Below are 25,373 nucleotides of genomic sequence, written 5' to 3'. Positions count from 1 at the left end.
TTATGTATGCCGACGATATGATATGCATTACACCTTAATTTTGCTAGCAACCTATGTTGCATTTCTTAGTATTTTGAACTACATTATATATGTGGTGGGGTTATTTTAGAGGGACATGGAAGACTTGGATTTCATGTTCCCAGCAAATACCTATTGCATCTTTTCGATTACCTATGTATTAGGAAATACTATGGAACCTATATTTTGCAAGTGCCTAAATATTTAATTATCGTCTATTTAATCTGTGTTTGCAAGTATTCACATCAAGTAATACGCTTGTGATTTGCATTATTTTTGGCCGGTTACCTTTTTTATAGCTTTGGATTATGTAACTACATACATTTCCTATCCTCTATTATATACATCTAACAAATATTTACATCAAGAGATTAGGCTCGTGATTTGGACATTATTTTGATCGGCGATTTTTATATCTTGGGGGGACTGTGTGCGCTAATTATAATTTCACTAATTACATCAATCATAATTTCACAAAATATATTTTACTAATTTGGGGCGCGCCGTCCAACAACTAGTTTTTAAAAGTGTGTAACTATATGTATAGGCTGACACAAATGTATTAATTTAGAGTTCATCGGCATTGTTCCCATGTCCATGATACAGTTTATGTTCCACCTTATCCTTTGCCTTATATACTGCATGGTCCATTATCGTGGCAACAGATTCAGCCATTTTTTCCATCATTTCTTCCCCTTCTTCGAAGCTCTTCTTTGCTGCCATTTTTATTCTTTTGCGTGAACCACCGGTTTCAAAATCAGTGTCCCTGACTTTCTCTTGTAACCTAAAACTAATCCAAAACATAAACGTAAATATGCAATCCGTAAGTCTATCAAAGAAGTCATTTACTTAAAAAAAATACGGAAAATTTATGAAGTAAATTCGACCAATTTGTGAGGAATACCGAATGTATTATAACTATATTATGAAGATTTGTTATTTATTGGGGGAAAAATCTGCATTCTACTATAATCAATTATTAAGATAGTAAACATTAAAAAAAATCCTTACTCCGAATTGGGTGGTAAAAAATTGCTCTGCGCCTCTTGCAAAAAGAATTTAACCCTATCCCATGAACTATAAAGAAAGTCTACAATAGGATTTCCACCATTTTCTCTAGAGAGGCCAAACGATGTTGATATATTAATAGGAGAAAGTAATATGAAAACAAAAACAAAGGTAATTTGATAATTATTCATTGAATTGGTAATAATTTGAAATTGAAACCATGCTTAGTAATTTGATTTGTTCTAATGTAGATCATAAATTGGATAATTCTTTTGTTGATAGGTGTACTTGGTATCGTGGTTTAAATATAGTTGGTGTTTTCTTTGGATAATACCCTTAAGGTTCATTGAGATAAATAATAGATACTTCATTTACTATTTTAGACTATAACACCTTTTAAAATCCTATTTCGTTATTTTTTTCAGCTTGCCTTTTGTGCTACTCAATGTAACATCAATTAATAATCCATTCAATTACATATTCAGACACAAGACTCTTACCACATGTGATAAATTAAACAAAGGCAGTGTTCCCCAAGATTCTTTGTGCTTGCTCTCTTTCCCAACCCCAAGACACCTGAGCAACTTCCATACAGTCTATGACTTATAGCAACAAAATGGCAATACAAAATTACCTCATAGACATCATGTAAGGCACTCTCGAAATGAACTTGAGGTCAGTCAGCAGATAAAGATCCTAAATCACATCCCACAATTCTAGTAGAAATAGATCAAGCGTAAATAATAACACTAACTTTAAAGAGGTGAACAACAAATTAGTTTATCTTCATGTTGTATAATGTGAAACTTCAATATTTTATCCTCCAATTGTATCCAAGTCTATATCCCCTGTCGAGCAAGATATACTACCAAGCGGGCACCTCGTGAACCCAAAAATGTGTAGGGGTATACAGTTAAAAACATATTAACGCAGCGGAATAATCCCCAAAGCCAAGAACCATGTATAAAGTACAGATCAAGCAGACTTACGTTTGTAGCGTGTTTTCCCTAGTTCAACGAATCACGAACACGAACTCCAAATGTCGTTCCTCTACTTGGTTCACCGACACGTTCAGATCCGTCTTGAGATTCGTTGCTTAGACGTCACTCAATATATTTTAGCTTTTAGGGAAGAACAGTTTGAACGGAGGCTCAAATGAGATTAGGGTTTGCTCTTTTTATTTAGGTTAAACTGATGTACGTAATTAGAATTGTGGAAAAACATAATAATGGGTGAGGTGTTATAACCCTAAGGGTTATAACATGACCGTCTAAGGCACAAGGCCTCAACCGGCCAGCTCTCGCACAAAGCCCACGAGCAGCGCGCGCAGCAACGCAGCCATGGGCCTTGGGCCTCGCTGCTGCTTGCTACCACAGCAATTATCCCGCGCGCGCCCAGCCGCAAGCCTACAGGCCTTGCTCTCGCGCTGGCGAGCTGCTGTGCTCGATGGGCCTTACGCGCTTGGCTCGACGGGCCGGCAGCCTTGCCTTGCTCGTATCCGAGTCCAATGCCTCACGGCTAATGTTTATCGTATAGTACTTGACGAATCACCGTCATACGATACTATTATTCGTTTCGCCTAGCTCACGAATATTCGCGATACGATATACGATTCTGATCCAACGTCTTATCGTATACTTATGTTTTTCCGAACTAATTCCCGAAAAGCTATTAAATTAATTTTCGATTCATTTAACCTGATGATCTATTACATGCCAATGGTGTGACCTTATAGGTTCAGTCAAGAGTAAGTTGTGAGCCTAATATAGATTAGAACTCACTGATCGGAAGCATTGCTCCAGCTAGTTGTTCCAATCACTTGATGTCATTGAATTAATTGTTCGTAATTAATCTGAACCTTGGTATTAGACTAATTCACCTTGGGTGAAGGACATATTTCCTTCAGTCTCCCACTTGTCATTCAGACAAGTATGCATTCACATTCCTTTGTCGCTTAGTGTTACTTGCTGAACATAAGGTAAGATCCAAGCCCTCCTTATTTGGTCCAGAAGTGTTTCTCGGATTACTGAGTTCAACTGTTAAACTTTTACAGAAGGTTAAGCCTTAACCATTCTGAGCACGGCCATGCATTTTCACAGTATCTAACTCTCTGAGGGGCCTTGTTACACAACAACACCATACCCTATCAAAGATAGGAGGACAATCCAGTCTTGCAATCTATGAACACTCACTTTGATTCATAGTACTCCCAATAATTGCTTTTATAGTCTCCTTTTACGGTGCTACGTTTAGCGAGCATCAAAGCGAACTAATATTCAAACGAGCAATCATAATTACTCATGTTTTGAGGAATGGTTCTAATCACCATTAATGAGAACTGCTTATGACATGACTTTAATCTCTTAAAGTGTTCTCATGGTCAATTCGATACAAGATCCAATAAGTATCTATGCAAAAGATTTTGACATCCAGACAATCTAGTTCAAGAAACCGAACTATAAATCTACTTGCAATTTAATCTTCATTAGTCATTGGTCGTCCACCTTTCAATAACCTAGATTAGGGATCCTTTGTGACTATAATATTCAAGTTCACTTATGGGTGTTTCTTTGTCGAAGAATCCATCTTGACATCCCATTTGAATGTTTTGAATCACTTGGACTTTTCATTTAATACTAAACCAAAATTAAATGAAAATAAAATAAAGAATTTCATAAATATGAAATGGTTAAACCAATTGTTTTAAACACATATCTAATAGATGTTCTAAAACAAAACTTAGAAAATCAAAGCCATTCTCCAACATGCTTGATTCCCATGGTTGCTACATGTGCGTTGTGCTTCACTTATGGCAATGGTTTAGTCAATGGATCCGCGCCGTTTTCGTCAGTTCCAACCTTGCAAATCTCGATTTCTTTCCTTTTAACGATTTCTCGAAGTATGTGAAATCTCCGCAGTACGTGCTTGGACTTCTGGTGGCTCCTGGGCTCCTTTGCCTGGGCAATGGCTCCACTATTGTTGCAATACAAAGCCATTGGTCCTTTAATGGAGGGGACAACCCCAAGTTCTTCGATGAACTTCCGAATTCAAACAGCTTCCTTTGCTACTTCTGAGGCAGCAATGTACTCGGCTTCAGTTGTAGAATCCGCAATAGTGCTTTGCTTAGCACTTTTCCAGCTTACGGCTCCGCCATTGAGGCAGAACACAAAACCAAACTGTGATCTGAAATCATCTTTGTCAGTTTGAAAGCTTGCGTTCGTATAGCCTATAACAATCAACTCATCTGTACCACCATAGACCAGAAACTGATCCTTTGTCCTTTTCAGGTACTTTATGATATTCTTGGCAGCAGTCCAATACGCCTCTCCTGGGTCTGACTGGTACCTGCTCGTTGCACTGAGTGCGAACGAAACAACAGGCCTTGTACAAATCATAGCATACATGATGGATCCAATAGCCGAAGCGTATGGAATTTCACTCATCCTTCTACGCTCATCAGATGTCTTGGGACACTGAGTCTTGCTTAGATATATTCCATGTGACATGGGTAGATGGCCTCTCTTGGCTCTCATCATATTGAACCTAGCTAGCACTTTGTCAATGTAAGTGCTCTAGCTTAGTCCAATCATCCTGTTAGATCTATCCCTATAAATCTTGATGCCCAATATGTATTGTGCCTCTCCTAAGTCTTTCATTGAGAAACACTTTCCAAGCCAAGTCTTTACAAACTCCAGCATAGGAATGTCGTTTCCAATAAGAAGTATATCGTCTACATACAAGACTAGGAATGCAACTTTACTCCCACTGAATTTCTTGTATACACAAGATTCTCCTGATTCTTGATGAAGCCAAATTCATTTACTACTTCATCAAATCGTATATTCCAGCTCCTTGATGCCTGCTTTAATCCATATATGGATTTCTTAAGCTTGCATACCTTTCCTTGATTCTTTTGGTCGACAAAACCCTATGGTTGTGTCATAAACACAGTCTCTTCAAGAACACCATTCAAGAAGGAAGTTTTGACATCCATTTGCCATATTTCATAGTCATGAAACACGGCAATCGCAAGGATTTTTCGAATAGATTTAAGCATAGCGACTGGAGAAAAGGTTTCATCGTAGTCAACGCCGTGAACTTGTCTGTAACCTTTTGCTACCAATCTAGCCTTGTATATGTATACAATTCCATCCTTGTCTTTCTTCAATTTGAAGACCCATTTGCATCCGATAGGTGTAAACCCATCCGGCAAATCAACCAAATCCCAGACTTGATTTTCAGACATGGAGTCTATTTCAGATTTCATGGCCTCTAACCATTTTAAGGATCTTGGGCTCGTCATAGCTTTCTTGTAGGACATAGGTTCATCACTATCTAATATGAGAACTTCTAAGTTTTCAGTCAAGAGGACACATGTCCATTTATCCGGTTGAGCCTTAGTTCTATGTGACCTACGAGGGGAAACAACGTCTTAAGGAACTACTTCCACTGGCTCTTCTGAAGGCCTTGGAGGTTCTTCACCTTGAACTGCTTCTAAAGAGTTCTTGGTTCGTTTTTCGTCTCGAATCTCTTCGAGGTCTATTATTCTCCCACTTGTCATTTTGGAAATGTGATTTCTTTCCAAAAAGACACCGTCACGAGCAACGAATACCTTGTTCTCTGACTTGTTGCAGAACCAATACCCCTTAGTTTCTTTTGGATAACCAACGAAGAAACATTTATCAGATTTTGGTTCGAGCTTGTCCGAAATTAATCGCTTGACATATGCTTCGCAACCCGAAATCTTTAGAAAAGACAACTTTGGAAGTTTCCCAGTCCATAATTTGTATGGAGTGTTTTCAACAGCTTTTGACGGAGCACGATAAAGTGTGAGTATTGTTGTTTGCAACGCATGTCCCCAAATTATAGAGGAAGTTCGGCTTGACCCATCATTGACCTGACCATATCGAGTAAGGTCCTGTTTCTCCATTCCGACACTCCATTCCATTGAGGTGTCCCCGGAGCAGTCAATTCAGAAAGAAATTAACCGCATTCTTTTAGATGGTCGTCAAACTCGTGGCTAAGATACTCACCTCCTCGATCTAATCTTAGAGCTTTGATTTTCTTGCCATGTTGATTCTCTACTTCGTTTTGAAATTCTCTGAATTTCTCAAACGATCCAGACTTGTGTTTCATTAAGTAAATATTGCCATATCTATTGAAATCGGCCGTAAACGTTATGAAATAGCTGAAATCACCTCTAGCTTTTGTACTCATAGGCCCACATACGTCTGTATATGTTAGCCCTAGTAGTTCGCTTTCTCTTTCTTCCACCTTTGAGAAAGGTCGCTTTGTCATTTTGCCAAGTAAACAAGGTTCGCATTGATCAATCTTCTCTAAGTCGAATGATTCTAGAATCCCCTTCCTTTGAAGTCTTTCCATGCGTTTTGTGTTTATATGGCCTAATCGATAATGCCACAGATATGTGAGATCGGAATCACCAGTTTTAGCCTTTTCGGTATTTATGTTATAAATTTGTTTGCTTGTATCTAGCACATATAGACCATTTTCTTGTTGTGCTGAACCATAAAACATTCCATTAAAAAAAAAAGAACAACTATTGTCTTTAAATTGAAAACTAGAACCTTTAGAATCCAAACTTGAAAGGAAAATAATGTTTCTGGTGACACTAGGGATATAGTAACAGTTTTCTAGTTCCAAAACAAAACCACTAGGCAAAGATATAAAATAAGATCCTACGGCTAATGCAGCAATCTGTGCTCCATTTCCCACGCGTAGATCCATCTCGCCTTTATCAAGCTTTCTACTTCTCCTTAGTCCCTGCGAATTAGAACATAAGTGTGAGCCACAACGAGTATCTAATACCCAAGAAGTAGAATTTGCAAGATTACAATGTATAACATACATACCTGAAGCAGAAGCAACGTTTTCGTCCTTCTTTCCTTTCTTTAATTTGGGGCAATCTCTTTTGTAATGACCAATTTCATTGCAATTGAAGCATTGTGATGTAGATGGAGAACGATCCTTCTTCATTTTCCTCTTGGAGGGCCTCACTTGACCTCCTGAAGTAGATGGAGATGCACCCTTGCTCTGGATCTTCCCTGGAACCCTTTTCTTGATTTTCTTACTCTTTACTTTTAGTGACGCTTGCTTATCATTTACAAAGTCCAATTCACATTGATTAAGCAAATAGACTAGCTCACTAACAGTGTTTTCCCTTTTCTTAGAGAAATAGAGTAGTTTGAATTTCTTATAACCAGGGTGAAGAGAATTCAAAAGTATTCCCGCAGTTGCAGAATCTGGGAATGGCTCACCAAGAAGCTCAAGGCGGTTGAGAAGCTCAACCATTTTCTTTATATGAGCCTTAGTTGGTGTTCCATCTGTCATTTTAAGATCAATGACCCTTTCCCTTGCTTTTTATCTTTCGACGTCAAAGCAACAACCCAGTGGAGCATTAAGCGCATTAAGCTTTAGATCCCCAAATGAATGTACCAATTCAAAGACATTTTGGTCGACATGTTGACCACCATGTTGGAATCTACCACGGCATATATCCATAAGATATCTTAGAAGTGCCCATGGCTCATATGCAATGAACCTTGCACTCCAATCCTTGGGGATTGAGCCAAGAATAAGATCCATCACTAGCGACATGTGGTTCGCCCACACAGTGCTTTTCTGGAGTCATATCCTTTGAGTAATAGCTGGGGATGGGATTGTCAACAACATATTCAATGTTGTTCCACCTAAGGACTTGCCGAAGCTTCCTCTTCCAATCAAGAAAGTTTGATAGGTTCAATTTTACATCTAGAATTTCTGTTACTTTGAGTGTTGTTTTAGACATTCTACATTTGAAAAGAATTCGCAATAAGTAACCATTCATAATATTTAATAACTTTGAAAAAAATGCGATCATGCAATCATTAAAGCTATTAAACATTTCATTCATGCAAAAATAAAACATGGTCCAAAATGAATGAAATGATTCCAAGACCCTAAAAGTCCTAAATTCTTAAGCAGCTTTGGCATGTCTTAAGTCTTTTAAGATTCTAGGTAAGCAAAACCTATGGCTAGTAATCTCCAAATTACTCTTGGTTAATAAATTAATTCCATAATTTATTCCTTTTCCACAACATATGCCATTGTTGTTTGAGTTAAAACCACAATCAACGTGTTCCTTTGAGATACCTTACCATCTAAGTCAACTAAAATAGCACCTCGCTTTGGCGTAAACCTACTACCTTAGATCCTTAGATTTTTGTAAGTGCTTGATTTGGAAGGAAATTATAAACTCAATATTACCTTGGACCTAGTTGTTTCTATCTCGGTTTGATTATTTAGTGAACTAAATCTAATCGGACATACGAACAACATTCATGCATAATATACATTCATTCACAATATATAGTACATGAATTTAATTTTGGTGAACTAGTATGGCCCAAAACTTTGTCTTGAAGCATCCAATCTTCTTCACCTAGTTAGCTTGGCATCGTCTTGAACTTCATTCAAAAGCTAACTTAAAGTTCTAAATTTCCTAGAAATACTTGAAATAATTAAATAATTACATCAAAATTTCAGGGGTACGCAGACCATATTTAAAACTTTACATTCAAAGATAACATGGTATGCAGACCGTATTTAACTATCCTAAATTGGCCATACTAGTCACCTTGAATACCTGCAATACATAAAATATTTTCTATGCATTCATCCATTCGTGTCCTAAAACGAATGGCCCAAATAAATACGCAAGTATTTACATGATTTATTTAAAAATCATGTTCACATAAAACGCGTCCTAAAATATTAATCAATTCCTAATTATTCATCCTTAGGATTATTCTAATCAAAATTTAATTTAATTAAAATAATGGTGCCCTACGCAAATAATTAAAATTAATTATTTCATTTAATTTCGTTAAATGGCTCCCACTTAAACCAACATTTTAATTTGGACAATTTAATTTTTAATATTTAAATATTTAAACTCAGGGCCCGACCCAAGTTAAATAAAATAAAATAAATAAAAGGTTCACCGTTAGCCATTTCATGCAAAATTAAATTCAAAGCCCAAACGAAGCAAAAATAGCAAATTTGCGCAACATGGGCTAGGCTTGCTCCCAGCCCAATGCCGCCTTGTGTATTGCGTGCCACACGAGGCCAAGGAGCAGCGCCCCTTCCCCGCATAGCACAGCGCACAGCCCGCAGCGTAAGATGCTGCTGTTGTTTGCTCGTCGCTGCTCGCAAGCCAAGGCCATCGCTGCTGCTCGCTAGCCAAGGCCAGCTAAGTCGATACGCCAAGGCATTGTTGCTGCCTTGCTCGCTGCTGTGGCCAGCGTGCGCTGGCTCTCCCAGCTCGCTTGTTGGGGGCCTCGCGTTGCTGCGGAGTGCAGCGCGCATGGGCTACGCCTAGCCACACACATTGCACACCCTTGTTCTGCGCCTTTGGCTCGTGCCATACGAGCCAATTAACCAAAAAACAAATTAATTTCACGGAACATTATTTTCATGATGTTATTTTTTATAAAATTAACAAAATTAATCGTTTTATTTTTCGAAAAATAACAAAGTCGGTGATTTAATTAATTTTCCAACAATCCAATTTTGAGAAATTTATAAATCTTGGCTAACAAAAATTCAAATTTAACGAACGATCAATATCAACAAAAATTTGAATATGTTTTATAATCCAATCCAAAACTTTAAATCGTTCTAAACATTTAAATTTCATATTTTTATCAAATTTGGTTTAGGTGATCGATTAAAATTAACGAATCTAATCAAATTTTAATCCATAAATTCTTAAAGCTGCCATTTAACATGAAATTACATTCCCCTTCCCAAATAAACAAATTTACATATCTAAATAATTATTAAAAACAATTTACGATCTAAAAATCATCAATTTAGGGAAAAATAAAATTAGGGTTTATACTTAACATTTATGGCCGAAAATTTTACCATAATTTTAAAACATGCCCAAGAACAGTATGGAAAATTTTCAATTAATTCCGAGTAGTTTAGGTCGAGTAATTAATTGAAAAACTTTCCAAAATTGTTAATTTAATTCATTAATTAACAAAAACGCCCAAATACTCGAACTTCGGGGCCTGTTTTTGTGGTTCTGTTCTTAAGAGTTGATATTAAAACGCCGTTTTCAATCAGGTTAGGGTCAGAAAAATCGAATTTCCAACATTTAACGAGTTCAGAATTGCTTTCTGCGATCAACCCGATGATCCAGAAACATTCGAAAAATTCACGAAAAATTCATAAAAAATTCGACAACATCAAAAACATAATAACATGCCAAAAAGTACTTAAAATACATGTTGCTCATGATACCACTGTAGGGGAATACAGTTAAAAACATATTAACGCAGCGGAATAATCCCCAAAGCCATGAACCATGTATAAAGTACAGATCAAGCAGACTTACGTTTGTAGCGTGTTTTCCCTAGTTCAATGAATCACGAACACGAACAAGAACTCCAAATGTCGTTCCTCTACTTGGTTCACCGACACGTTCAGATCCGTCTTGAGATTCGTAGCTTAGACGTCACTCAAGATATTTTAACTTTTAGGCAAGAACAGTTTGAACGGAGTCTCAAAAGAGATTAGGGTTTCTCTTTTGATTTAGGTTAAACTGATGTACGTAATTAGAATTGTGGAAAAACATAATAATGGGTGAGGTGTTATAACCAAGGGTTATAACACAAGGCCTTAACCGACCAGCTCTCGCACAAAGCCCACGAGCAGCGCGCGCAACAACGCAGCCATGGGCCTCGCTGATTGTTGCCACTGTTGCTGTCCCGCGCGCGCCCAGGCGCAAGCCTACGGGCCTTTCTCTCGCGCTAGGGAGCTGTTGCGCTCGTTGGTGTTAGGTTATGATACATATAAATGAATATAAATCATGCGGAAAAACCATAAAGCCAGGATTCCAAATTAATTGCCACATAACAATTAGCATAATTTAGGATGCATACTCTTTGTAGCGTGCCCTCCCTTGCTGCACCGGAACCGAACAAGAACAAGTCTTTAGGACTCCAAGTGTCGTCCCTCCGTAGAAAGTCCACAGCACGTCCGGATCCGCCTTAGGTTTATTTAACTAGAATTGCCCCAAAGGTACTATGTATTTTCGGTTTTTATGCAACAAATAATGACTGAATTTTATGCCTAAAACTCTTATGAATACTTAGAAAAATCGTTATAAATTGTGAACTATTATCACGTATTTATAGGGTATGGAATCGGGTATTAGAATCCTACTAGGAAACGAATTAACTAATCTGAATTTAATTTAAATTCTATTAATTAATTATCTAGTAGATTTAGGAATTTAATCTTAAACGAATCCTACATGATTAAGGTTTCGTACGCAAGCACAAACACACACGAGCATGACCCGCATGCGAGCAGGCCACGCCCGCGCACACGCAAAGCCCGCAGCAGGCTACGAAGCCCACGCGTGCTCGCTGCCATTGTGCTAAAAGCCTTGGCGCGCTGGGCCTGGCCTTGCGCTGGGCCTGGCGTTGCCTTGGGCTGCTGTGACGCGCGCTAGGCTTGCTGGACGTGGGCCTGGCTTTGTGTTGGGCCTTCGTCTAGCAAGCTCGTCCGATGCTAATTCGTACGACGCGCTTTCGATTAATTTCCCGATTTCGGAATTCATTCCCGATATTTAACATTTCCGATTCCGGAATTAATTTCCGTTTCGAACAAATATTTAATATTTCCGTTTCCGGAATTATTTTCCGATTCCGATAATATTTCCGGATTCTGAAAATATTTCCGTTTCCGGCAATATTTCCGATTTCGGCAATATTACCATTTCCGATAATATTTTCTGATACGTACCATGTTTCCGTTTCCGGCAACATCTACGACTTGGATAATATTTATATTTCCGATACGATCCATATTTCCGTTTCCGGCAATATCATCGTTTCCGGAGTATTCATTATTTGCCTTTGACGATCTCAGCTCCCACTAAAACCAAGATCTGTCGATTCCGAATATCCATAGATGGAGTATTTAATGTCATTAAATACTTGATCCGTTTGCGTACTATTTGTGTGACCCTACGGGTTCAGTCAAGAGTAAGTTGTTGATTAATGTCATTAATCCACTTGAACTAAAGCGGCCTCTACCTAGGCATACAGTTCACTTGATCTCACTGAATTATTAACTTGTATAATTAATACTGAACCACATTTATTAGACTTACCATTAAATGCATACTTGGACCAAGGGCATTATTTGCTTCAGTCTCCCACTTGTCCTTAGGGACAAGTGTGCATTTCCTAATTCCTTTGTCACTCGATGCTTGCTCTTGAACATAAGGTAAGAGTTGTCATCCTTATTATGTCCAGAGGTGTTTCTCGGTTTCAGAGTTCAACTGATCAAATAAACAGATAGTCATAGCCTATGATTCATCTGAGCACGGCCATGCATTTTACAGTTTCTAGCTCTCCGAGTGGCCTTGTACAACTTTTAGCATCTCATCCCGATTTATGGGAGGACAATCCCAATCTTGCAATCTTGAGATTAGACTTTGTTTGATAGGTGATTACCCGAGCGTTGCCTTTATAGCCTACTTTTACGGCGCGACGGTTGATAACGTTAAAGTAAGCAGTTCTCAAACAAGTAATCTCAAATCACTCAGGTATTGAGGATTAGTGTCTAATAATTTTAATGAAATTTACTTATGACAGATTTTCATCTCTTACAGTAAAGTTTCATAGGTCTTTCCGATACTAGTCTTCTCAAAGTAAGTATCTATGCAAATGATTGCGACATTGCCATGTCCACATAGTTCAAGAAACAGAACTATCAGTCAACTTGCATTCTAGTCGTCTAACGTTTTCTATGCGTCCATCTTTATAGAAAACTCCGACCAGGGACCATTTTCAACCTTTGACATTCAAGTTCACTTGATAGACATTTCTTATTCACATGACTGGTCCTGACAGTCTATCTTGAATATATCGTCAAATTGAAGGGACTCATCATTTAATAAACCACAAATTAAATGGAAAAATGAATTCTATTCATTAATGTGAATGATTAACCAATAATGTTTTACAAAGTATTAAACTCTAAAACTTTAAAACATTAAATAAGGATATCAAAGCCATTCTCCAACATGCTTGATTCCCATAGCTGCAGTGTGCGAGTTGTGCTTCGCCTGCGGCAGAGGTTTAGTTAATGGATCTGAGATGTTGTCATCAGTTCCAATCTTTCTTATCTCGACTTCTTTTCTTTCAACGAACTCTCGTAGAAGGTGAAATCTACGAAGTACATGCTTGACTCTCTGGTGGTGTCTAGGCTCCTTTGCCTGTGCAATAGCTCCATTATCATCACAATACAGAGCTATTGGTCCTTTAATGGAGGGGACTACACCAAGTTCACCTATGAACTTCTTTAGCCGTATAGCTTCCTTTGCTGCTTCATGTGCAGCAATGTACTCCGCTTCAGTTGTAAAATCCACAATGGTGCTTTGCTTAGCACTTTTCCAGCTTACTGCACCTCCGTTGAGGCAGAAGACAAACCCAGACTGTGATCTGAAATCATCTTTGTCGGTTTGGAAACTTGCGTTCGTATAGCCTTTAACAATTAATTCATCATCTCCACCATAGACCAGGAAATCATCTTTGTGCCTTTTCAGGTACTTTAGAATATTCTTGGCAGCAGTCCAATGTGCCTCTCCTGGGTCTGACTGGTATCTGCTCGTAGCACTGAGTGCGTACGCAACATCCGGGCGTGTACATATTTAGCATACATTATTGAACCAATCAATGATGCATATGGAATCCCACTCATTCGTCTACGCTCATCTAGTGTTTTTGGGCACTGAGTCTTGCTTAGAGTCATTCCATGAGACATGGGTAGGTAGTCTCGCTTGGGGTCTGCCATATTGAACCTTTCAAGCACCTTATTGATATAAGTGCTTTGACTGAGTCCAATCATCTTCTTAGATCTATCTCTGTAAATCTTGATGCCCAGTATGTATTGTGTTTCTCCTAGATTCTTCATCGAAAAACAATTCCCAAGCCAAATCTTGACAGAGTTCAACATAGGAATGTCATTTCCGATAAGTAATATGTCGTCGACATATAATACTAGAAAAGCAATTTTTCTCCCACTGACCTTCTTGTATACACAAGATTCGTCTGCGTTCTTGAAGAAACCAAAGTCGCTGACTTCTTGATGCTCCTTGATGCTTGCTTCAATCCGTAGATAGATTTCTTAAGCTTGCATACCTTTTTAGCATTCTTTGGATCCTCAAAACCCTCAGGCTGTGTCATAAACACAGTTTCTGTTAAAACGTCGTTCAAGAATGCGGTTTTGACATCCATCTGCCATATTTCATAATCGTAATATGCAGCGATTGCTAACATTATCCGAATAGACTTTAGTATTGCAACTGGTGAAAAGGTTTCATCGTAATCCACACCATGGACTTGCCTGTAACCTTTTTCAACCAATCTAGCTTTGAAAACTTCAAGTTTCCCATCCTTGTCCTTTTTCAGTTTGAAAACCCATTTGCTTCCTATGGCTTGGTAGCTAATTAGTTATTAAAGTGCATAAATTATCATCTTGTTTGTGTTGTATAACTATTTATTGAAATCATATTGAATTTTTCTTTGGTTAATTAGGATTTCTTTTTTATTTTATTAAGACGAACTCATCAATTGTAAAACAGGGGTGGGTACTTGCTAATATTCGACGGAGTAGTATGGGTAGATTTATATCTTGCCTGATTGGAATTGGAGTAGGAGTATATGATTAGTTTCTTTGATATATTGTTTTTGTTTAGTGTAATTCTTAGTTATTTCTTCTTTTTGAAGGAACTTAGTTATTTCTTCTATTCTTTTATTTTCAAAATAGATTGTCCATTCTATCATGTTAATAGTTCAATTTTGGAGCATAGTAAAAGAGAATTGATCCATCTTAATTTTCAGATGAAAGTTAATCGTGTTGCTTGCTTGCTTCATCAAGATTAATGACATTTATTAGTATCTAAGTGCATATAGGGATAGAAAGTGGTTAACTTTTGCATTTGCCTATAGCTTTTTCCAACGTCAGGGAGTATAATTTCATAAGTGGTGACAAAATGTTCTTGATACTCTATACTGTAACGATCATATATTAACAAGTGATCAGTGTTAATTTTGTTTTGCAAGGATTAATTTTTTTGGTTCGCATAGGGAGTTCATGCGGAGTTGATACGGAGTTGGTGCGACCTTATTTAGTTAGTAAAAGTAAGGTTGTATTGTTTAAGGTTTTTTAGTAAAAGAAAGGTTGTATTGTTTTTTGTTAGAATGAAGTACAATATGGTGAGGATGCATTGCAGTAGGCAACAATGGAGTTTCTTCCTTTTGCTGGGTTTTTTATCTTGTGGAACTGTGTAATGTTACTATTTGCTACAATGTTATGTTGAATGAGAAACATTCTTTTTTTTGGAGAAATGAGAATTGTTTTAGTGTTAAACAAATTTAAGAAATTGTTAAATTTAGTACTTCCTCCATTTTTTTATTATTGCACCATCTACCTTGGACACAAGAATTAAGAAAAGAGGTAAAATGTGAGAGATTGACAAAAATACCCATGTGATTAAGTATAAATTTTTATGTAAAGAACAAGTGGGGTTTGGTCCACACCACCCATATAAGGATAAAAATGTCATTTCATGTAAATAGCTTACTAAAAAAGGAAATGGTGCAATTAATATGCAACTTCCGAAAAAGGAAAATGGTGCAATAATAAAAAAATGGAGAAAGTAATATTTACTGATTTATTAAATTAGGGGTCCACCACTTGGGTTAAGGGTGTGGTTAACTCACCGGAAAAGTTAATGAGGTCCTTAAAGGTGAAAAAAAACTCATGAGGTCCTTAACGGTGAAAAAATCAAAACGTGAGTCCCTAGTTGTATGCTTAACTCCTACATTTTGTGTTTCATATTTTAGTTTTTAATTTTGTAAAAAACATAAAACTGAAAACAAAAAATGATAACGAACGGACCTGTTACACGACATGTATAAAAATTTGTTAGAAAAAAAAAAGGGAGAGCTGAAAAAAACGACACTGCATCAAATCAAAAGTACCCTGGGGTTTGGAGGGTGAGGCAAGGCAAAAATGAGAGACTCCGCCGTCGACCTTATAATTAGGACACCCACCCGCACTGCTTTGCCATTTTTTAAGAGAGATTTTTAGAGAGAGAAAATCACCACAACCAAAAACACGAGATTGGAGAGAGAATATCTTCATTTTAGATCTATCTATATCTTCGTTTTCAGATTTTTTCGCTTTTATCTGATCTCTCTTTTTCCTACCCATCCAAATATTAGGGTTTCTGCGTTTTTCCCCCCTTTTTCAGGTTCGTCTCCTCTTTCTTTTCTATGCCTAGCTTAGATTTAATTCTACTGTTTTCTGATTCATCTGCATTTTCTTCTTCTTCCTTTTGATTCGATTTTCTTCGTGAAAATTCATTGATTGATTCATAGATGAGGTTGTACTATTGCATGTGTTTTATTAATTTTTTTTTTTTGAATTTGTTTATAAGTGTTATTGATTATGCTTTTGTTTTATATAGTCATTGATTTTTTTTGAATTTTTTTTGTTAATTGCGTCACCCCCATTTTCTAGGGTTTTCTGATCGGTTGTTTGCTGAGCCGCTTTTTTTTTTTTTTTTTTTGGAAAAGTTTATATTCGTTTTTTTTGAAATTGTTGATAGGCATTTTTGTTGGAGAGGAGTTTGTTGAACGAAATTTGGTATCATGAGAACTTCATGGGCTGATTCCGTAGCGGCAGCAGAGAATGAGAATGGAGCTAGCGGTACGACTAGGCCAACTAAGGCTACCTATGTACCACCACATCTTCGTAACAGGCCTCCATCAGCGGACTCGTCTGCTGGCCCACCGCAGGTTGCACCACCTCAGGTTAATGATAAGCCTGTTCTAGGTGCTCCTCCTGCTGCGGCCCGATGGGCTGGTGGTTCTAGACCTGATATGGGTCGTGGCGGAGGCGGTGGAGTTGGCTATGGTGGTGGTCGTGGAGGTGGAGTTGGATGGAATAACAGGGGTGGGGGTTGGGACCGTGGGAGGGACAGGGAGGTAAATCCTTTTGCTAATGATGTTGACGATGAACCAGAAGAGGCATTTGGTGAGCAGGAGAATTCCGGCATCAACTTTGATGCTTATGATGATATCCCTGTGGAGACTAGCGGGGACAATGTGCCACCCCCTGTAAATACCTTTGCCGACATAGACCTTGGAAATGAGCTGAATGCAAACATAAGAAGATGCAAATATGTGAAACCTACACCAGTTCAGCGCTATGCTATCCCAATTTCCCTTGCTGGACGGGATTTGATGGCTTGCGCTCAGACTGGTTCTGGAAAAACTGCAGCTTTCTGCTTTCCAATTATTAGTGGTATAATGAAGAGTCCGCAGCCTCCTCCAAAGCCTCGATCTCGAGCTGCCTTTCCACTTGCCCTTATCCTATCCCCAACTAGGGAGTTGTCAGTGCAGGTGAGAATTTGGTTTTGGCTGATTATCTGTTTATTTGAATTCCCAAAGCTCTTTTCATCAGGTGTTGTTGATTTTTTTTCCTGAATGCATTAGTACGCGCTGATTTGCTTGTGGTGCTTGATGTAGATAAATGAGGAAGCTCGAAAATTTGCATACCAAACTGGTGTCAGGGTGGTGGTTGCTTATGGAGGAGCTCCAATCAGCCAACAGGTTATTGTTTTGTTTCCTTTGCATTATTCTTTACCAATCTCCTCCATTACTTTCTTTCTTTCTTTCTTCAGAGGTCCTTGTGATCATGTCATTTTCCTGAAATTCTGTCACTTTGTCGCTTCTTCACTTGTGTTGATTTCTTGTTTTTAGCATATTCTCTTATTTTGTATTTGATATTCCATATATGAATTCTAGAGGCTTTGGAATGGTGTTTTGAATACATTGTTTGCATTGCTTACACTAGAAGTTGGACATGGGGCTCACTTGCTATTTATGAGTTGCAATGCTAGACACATTTCTTGTTTTATTTTATATTATAATCTCTCCTCTCCCCCTGGAAAAATGCAAAATGGTATTGAGTTGTGCAACTGGATTTAAGCTTCTCCATTTGTGCGATTATATTCTGCTTCATTCTTGAATTGGATATGGGGTGGGGATCAATTTGTAGGACCATGTGTGGTGATTTTTGGCTGACGTTGTACCCTGGAGATCTTGAAGTGGACTGCAGATGTAGTTTCTATTTGATTTGTAAATTTTAACGTGCTTACTAGAACAAAGGAAACAGATAAGATGATGCAGCAGCTGTTGCCAGATCTTAGTTCAGTGTAATATAATTTGCAATATGCCTTGCTATGTGGAATGAGTTGGGGTTGAACGCGCTAGGGTGCAATCCAGGTAGCGGTTGGGGGATCTATTTTGTGCTCCATGCAACACTGGGAAACACAACCGCTGTCAAATTAGTCCAAAAGTTTACAATTTGCATACTTCTTCAGTTCAAACATTGCACCATGGTTGACTTTATGCTTTCCAACTCATAGTTTGACTCTTAATATCTCTAATTATGTATAACTAAAAATTGTAAAAAATTGATATTTAAAAAATATATGTCGATACGAATCTAACAAAATCTTACATGACTACAATTTTTCTTATATATGAATCACAAAAGATGGCCAAAGATATAGCATGAATAATGTAAAAAATAAGATGGTGCGATATTTATAGAACGGAGGAAGTATTAGAGATTGTATTTTGTTGGATGGGAGGCCAGGATGAGAGAAGTAGGTAAAACTGTCTCAGTTTGTACATTCTCCCCCTTGTTACTTTGTTAGCTGGCTAACTTCGTTTGTTCAAGAGTTTAATAGATGTGTTTTTTTTTTCTTAAAAGGCTTTTACATAAATTGTATTACCAGGCTTCTTTTTTTAATTGGATGATATATGGTTATTTACAGTTGCGAGAGCTTGAAAGAGGAGTTGATATTCTTGTTGCAACTCCCGGAAGACTGGTAGACTTGCTAGAGAGGGCTAGAGTGTCACTTGAAAATATTAGATACCTGGCACTTGATGAGGCCGATAGAATGCTGGATATGGGTTTTGAGCCCCAAATTAGAAAGATTGTTGAACAGACTCAGATGCCAGATCGAGGCCTCAGACAGACAATGCTGTTCAGTGCAACTTTCCCAAAGGAAATACAGGTGAAGCTCTCTATTATCATCCGTCACCCCCTTCCTCCCCACCAAAGCAGAACTCCTGCTATATGGGTGTTATGAATTTGGACTTTTATTTTATTAGTTCAGTGAAGCACCCCCGTTTGTCATTTAATCTGGTAGCTTTTAAACCGTACATGCCTTCTAAAGTCGTCTTTTAAGATATTGGCTAAAGTACTTGGCTTTAAAAAAATTATGTTAAAAATACAAGAGTGTCATTTGAGTTGCGACTTGCGAGTCCTTGCGACTCCCTGTACACTTCTGGTTTCTTCTAGTCCGTATTTTTTAATTAACTTTGTGATAATTGATTTTACACTTCTTTTAGAGTTCACACTTGTGAAGTTGGCAAGTTGTATCATGCCCCCTTCATTTTTTTCAGTCTTTATTATGGCAAATTACTTCATGCGAGGGAGTGAATGGTATAAGGAAGGTCTAATGGTCTGTGTGTCTACCCAAAGATGAATTATATTGTCTTACCAATGCTGTATTATGTCTTTTTCTTGGATCTTTTATGGAGCCAACTTAGAAAATGATTGGAGGTTCCCTTAGATCAGCGACTTTTCTGTTTAACTCCAATCTACAGACGTCTGTTTTTGTTTACTAACGTATATGGTATTCCTTGCTAAATTTCTTCAATACGCAGAGGCTGGCATCTGATTTTCTAGCCAATTACATTTTCCTGGCTGTTGGAAGAGTGGGGTCGAGCACTGATTTGATAGTTCAAAGGGTTGAGTTTGTGCATGAGTCTGACAAGAGGAGCCACTTGATGGACCTTATTCACGCACAAAGAGCAAATGGAGTACATGGGAAGGTAAAGTTTTTGGATTAAAAAATTGTGTCTGAATAGATGGGGACTCATTTGACTAAGAGTCTATGAGTGTATGATTACCAGTTTATTACATTTGGTATTACTTTGTCCGTTGGTTTTGGAGTTGTGAGTTTCTATTTTCTTACTGCAGCAAGCATTGACACTTGTTTTTGTGGAGACCAAGAAAGGTGCCGATGCGTTGGAGCACTGGTTGGGTATGAATGGGTTTCCAGCAACTAGTATACATGGAGATCGAACACAACAGGTTAGTTGTTGATAGTTTGATATTCAGCACTCAGCAATGGATATTAGTTTGGAGTGGGTTCGATTTATGTAATATAATGTATGGTTTGTTCATTGTGTTGTGCTGAAGTATTTAATAGATATTAATATTCTTCTTTCAGTGGGATGTGGGTGCCTTGAAAACAACATGTAGCTTAGAGTTGTTCGTGTATTATGCTTTACTCCGTATTTTCTTGTTGAACCATTGTTCCCCTTTTAAGGATATTGAACCAGAAGGCCTTTAGAATTTGTGTCCTTCTAACCAGCAAGAGAAGACTGTCCTTGAGAATTTGAGTCCTTCTAATCAAGCTGTTTACTCCTTCCTTCCCTATAAGATGGTCCCATAGAGCAAACTTCACTTTATTAACATTTGGGTGTAAAACTAGTTAGTGACACGGGCGATGTCCCTGATTATTTTGTTATTTGTTCATTGTCCGCTTAATGATTGTTTTCCTTGTAAAACTTTCTGTGTTTCTTTTATTTAATTTGTTGCCCTATTACAGAATGTCCTAAATATATGAGGGTTTCGAAAATAGTTCCCAAGTTCAGATACTTTATTTTTTAAAATCTTGCTTGATTGGTACTCCGTATAAAACTTTGTTTTTTCTAATTCACTTATAAACATAAATTTTTTCTTAAAGTATCAATTATTATAAATTGAATAACAACAAATATATATATTTGGAAAAAACATAATTGATTAGCTATAGTAGTGTAATAATTAACTTTTTGTTTTTAATTGTGATCTGAGTAATTAAGAAAGATTAAATAAAAAAAAATTATAATAGGTTATTATTCAAATATATATTGGGCACTAAAGTTTTAATATTTATAAGAATGATTTTTGTCTTTTTTCATTACTTTAGAGCCACACGTTATATCATGGTAGAGATGGTTATAACTGTACATTATGAATAAAAGGTCATGGGTTCAAACGTTGATACTAACATTTTTTTTGTGATAATAAAATTGAGTAATGCATATGTTTGCGCTCAAGACATGGCACATCGTTATTTCACTTACCAAATAACAGTGACACATGGCAACGTGGCATTCCTTGCCTTGGAGATGTAATAATAGTATAGATGTGCACGTGAGTTGGTAAAGTAGGCCCTTGAGGAGAAAGATAGGGGGAAAGCAAGTGAGAGAAGTTACTAAATAAGGTATGGGGAAATCATATAGGGACATCCCATAAAGGAATATGGCGCAATCTTTTAGCCCTCCGTTCTTTTTAATTGACATGCTTTCCTTTTTGGGAAATTTCTTTTTAGTTGACATGTTTCTATTTTGGGCAAGTGCAATATGTTAAAATGTTAATCTTTACCCCTCTTTTCTTTCCTCCCTCTTCCCTACTCTCTGTCTCTCCTCCCTACCCATAACAGATCCGACTCCCTGACTCCTCCATCATCATCATCTTCCCACTCCATCTTCTACTGCTACCACCACCGCCACAAGGTCCAGAACCCCCTCACTCCCCATTGACTCAAAATTGGTGAAATTTGCGAATTTTACCTTGAAATTGACAATAGAAGAACTCACAAGTAGCAGCAGATCAACAACAATAGATTACCAAAAAGAATTAATTCTTCATCGAAACACAATCAATTTGAGGATAATTTCATGGCTGAGGGTTCTGGGAAAGAAACAGTGACAGAATATCCAGGGCTTCAATGGCTGTAGGATGATTGTTGCGAGTTTGTGAAAAGAATAGGTAGTGGGTAGGGGTGGGTAAGTAAGGGACATTATTGTCTTTTACATTTCTCTTTTACCCCTCCTTAATTTTTGTGCCAAAATGATGTCAACTAAAAAAACGGCTAGTGTTGGTTTGAAATTTGAACTAAGTTAAAGGACATTGTTTCTTAAACACAAAACTTGTTTGCACAACCACGTTTTCTGTTTCAGGGTCTTTCATTTGCCTTTTTCCTTGTCGTCTTTGATTTCAGAATCATAAGTGAACTCGGTCTGTCCTATTGCACTATGGAGATTCGTGCCAATATAATTATGTCAAATTCTTTTACCTTGTACAAACTTACCAGATAGGTAATTTGAGTTTGAAGTCTTTTTTGGGGTTAGATGAACATGCTTTGGCTGTCACTCTAGATATTTTTAATGTACATGAAAATGTTAGAAATTAGTATTCACATCCAGTTTATTATTTTCCACCAAGGGGTGTGGTCGAAAAGTGAGCTGCATTTGTTTTTTGTTTTGTTTGAAGTCCTGTTGTAGAATCCCGCCCCCCTTAAATTTGACTCTTCTAGAAATTATGTTTTGTTGGAAATAGAAAGTTCTCATCAACAATATGCCGAATCAGGGATATTGCATTGTTGTTTTTTTATTGGTAATAGCCTGGGGCATTTTTTTCCTCTCTTCTATTCAAGTTTGCTTGATTGGAAGAAAGATTTCCCATGAGAGTTTTTTATGTCATATATCTCTGTATATGATGCTACCGTGGAACGGTGGAAGTGAATGAGAATTGAACAAAATGCTAATCAAGCAGTCACATACTATCCATCCAAAAGTATTAATGCAAAGATTTATAAAGACCTCTTGTATAGTGGAAGGTGACCAAAGTGTTGCAATTTTCTTTATACGAAGTACTAGCTTCATTATAATCCACAGCAGCCCAACAATAAATTCTTCAGTTGAGTAACCAGTCTGAAATGATCTATTTTAGGTGAAACTACTGTAATAAAATTACTGTGAAAGTTATGAACATATTCTTCCCACAAGTATTGAAATGGATCACAGAAGTATGAGGGAAAGGGAGAAACAGAATTTGAACTTGAGAAGATTTGCTACAATTGTGAAAACACATCTCTTGTGGATGAACTGAACACTTCTCTTTTTTGATGTTTTGCACTGGGTTGAGAGGTATAAGATGTTGGTTAGAAAACTATCCTTTCCTTTGAGGAAATATTATCTGCTTGATTCTTGGAAACTAATGATGTTAAAATTATTAAGAGATGAGCTTTGGCAACCAGATTATGCCTGCTATTTTTCCCTAAATAACTGCCCCTAGAGATGTTTTTTGGGTGTTTCTTTCAGGGTTTGCAAGTGCTATGAATTTGTGTATGTTTTTGTTAAGTAGTTTGTTTACCTGTCTCTTTTCAGGAAAGAGAACTTGCGTTAAGGTCATTTAAAACTGGAAATACACCTATCCTGGTTGCAACTGATGTGGCAGCTCGAGGTCTGGATATACCTCATGTTGCGCATGTGATCAACTTTGATCTCCCAAATGACATAGACGATTACGTCCATCGGATAGGGCGAACAGGGAGAGCCGGGAAAAGTGGACTGGCAACAGCCTTTTTCAATGAAAATAATCAGTCGCTAGCTAGACCGCTTGCTGAGCTGATGCAAGAAGCGAACCAGGAAGTTCCAGAATGGCTGGTACGTTATGCATCACGTGCATCCTATGGCGGAGGAAGAAACAGGCGATCTGGGGGTGGGCGCTTTGGAGGTCGTGACTTTAGGAGGGATGGTGGCTTCAACAGAGGTGGTGGTGGAGGCTCTGATTATTATGGTGGGAGCAACAGTGGAGGGAGTCATTATGCAGGTGGAGGTGGAGGTGGAGGTGGTTATAATCCTGGTGCATCTAGTGCCTGGGATTAGCCTTTCACTTTCACTTTAGCTGTATCAGTGTCAGAATTCTCTCTCACCTCCTGGTATATACGCATGATTTTGTGGTAATTTGTTCTTGTGTCCGGGAATTGAAATATTAGGCTTGGGGGCGTCAAGCTTTCAGTGGGTTTTTTACAACCCCAAATTTTAGTCTGTCAGAGTTAGATGTGTGATATTCACTTAGGGATTGTTATACACTAACATCTTAGGCTATAGCTGGTTCATGCCATCAAGCTTAGGGCTTTCCTTCCATTTCTTGTAATGTTCTTGCTGGGGCTGTCTCGTTCGGTTGGATATATATGGGAGGTGAAAATATCAGGAAACTACTGCTTTTTTGCCGTTGCTTCTCTATTGCCCACTATTTGCTTCAGCTTCGTCACCTTTTTTTTTTCCTTGTTAGTTTTCAGTATGGAAAATTACTACTCCACTATTGTATAAATTCGAGCAGGAAATAAAATGCCTGATGTTTTTCTGCAGAAGCACCTTAGGTTGTCGTTTTTCTGCAAATTACCAATCCCCATGAGCATTATTCTGTGAGGGAAAATACATTGAAGATCTGGACTTTATATATGGAAATAAAGATGGATTAATGTGATGATTTATTTGCAAAAATAAAAAAACAAAAGTTGTGATGGTTTACCTCAATTTGTAAATGAAAATTTTAGTCAATTTTTTTCGTTAAATTGAATGGGTATGTTTAGTCGAATTTAGGTGAAAAATAGGAGTGCACTTTATTAGGAGGGAGGTGCCATCTTTTGCCGATTTTTATAGTGTAGTAGAAAACTCAAGGAGAAGATGGTAGATTGAATTTATTTTGAGACGCTAGTTTGGTTTATCTGCCTTGATTCGATGCTTTCTCAAATTCCCTCCCTAGGTATTATTACTACTTTTGGTGGATTAAGGGTGTTAATCCTAGCTATTTCAGTCTACAATATCCTCATTCCCCTTAAATAAACTGGGAAAATAGCATAATATGTGATACTCTCTTTTTTTTTGAGTAAAATATAGTATGTGATACTTAATCCTTCTTTCAGTTACTTATCCCCTCTAAACAAACAATTTGCAAGGATGGCAAATCCCTGTTTTTCGTAAGTGGTTGATAAAATATTTCCTTTGCTTTATCCTGGGTTTGTAAAGCGCACTCCAAGCTGTCCGCTAGAAATACGATAATAACTTTGATGCAACAATTGAACAAATGTTGACCCTTTGATCAACCAAAGCGTTATCCTTATTTAAAAACATAGATGTCTCTTGAATTGGTGTTACTATATGGAGTTTCAGTCATGATGGAAATGGAGTTTGAGACCACTGCTTCCCTACAGAACACGTTTGCTATATTGTCAACATTGACATTGATTGGAGTTGAATGTTGATGCAGCTACAAGCCTACAACCCTTCCCTTGTTCAGTTTATCGATATCTGCAAGGGAAATTATTAAGTATGCACGAA

The 25,373-nt window shown here is 37.6% G+C and overlaps 2 protein-coding genes across 2 annotated transcripts; one reads left to right on the top strand and one right to left on the bottom strand.

The window, feature by feature from the left end:
- Positions 1-388: 388 nt before the first annotated feature.
- On the bottom strand, positions 389-1,290 carry LOC130470757 (uncharacterized). The gene is made up of 2 exons (XM_056841269.1): positions 1,030-1,290; positions 389-808 (listed from the first exon to the last, which is right to left on the bottom strand). The coding sequence occupies exons 1-2, from the start codon at positions 1,215-1,217 to the stop codon at positions 586-588; spliced, it is 411 nt and encodes a 136-aa protein (XP_056697247.1). The 5' UTR covers positions 1,218-1,290; the 3' UTR covers positions 389-585.
- A 14,769-nt stretch (positions 1,291-16,059) lies between these two features.
- On the top strand, positions 16,060-24,403 carry LOC110801249 (DEAD-box ATP-dependent RNA helicase 37). The gene is made up of 7 exons (XM_022006588.2): positions 16,060-16,363; positions 16,721-17,516; positions 17,643-17,726; positions 18,959-19,201; positions 19,857-20,024; positions 20,173-20,286; positions 23,415-24,403. Exons 2-7 carry the CDS (start codon positions 16,764-16,766, stop codon positions 23,913-23,915), a joined length of 1,863 nt encoding a protein of 620 aa, XP_021862280.1. The 5' UTR covers positions 16,060-16,363; positions 16,721-16,763; the 3' UTR covers positions 23,916-24,403.
- The last annotated feature ends 970 nt before the right edge of the window (positions 24,404-25,373 follow it).

The sequence above is a fragment of the Spinacia oleracea genome, chromosome 3, assembly GCF_020520425.1.
Source record: "Spinacia oleracea cultivar Varoflay chromosome 3, BTI_SOV_V1, whole genome shotgun sequence".
NCBI lineage: Eukaryota > Viridiplantae > Streptophyta > Magnoliopsida > Caryophyllales > Amaranthaceae > Spinacia > Spinacia oleracea.
The sequence above is the reverse complement of the archived record's forward strand: the minus strand, read 5'-3'. Positions and strand labels throughout refer to the sequence as shown.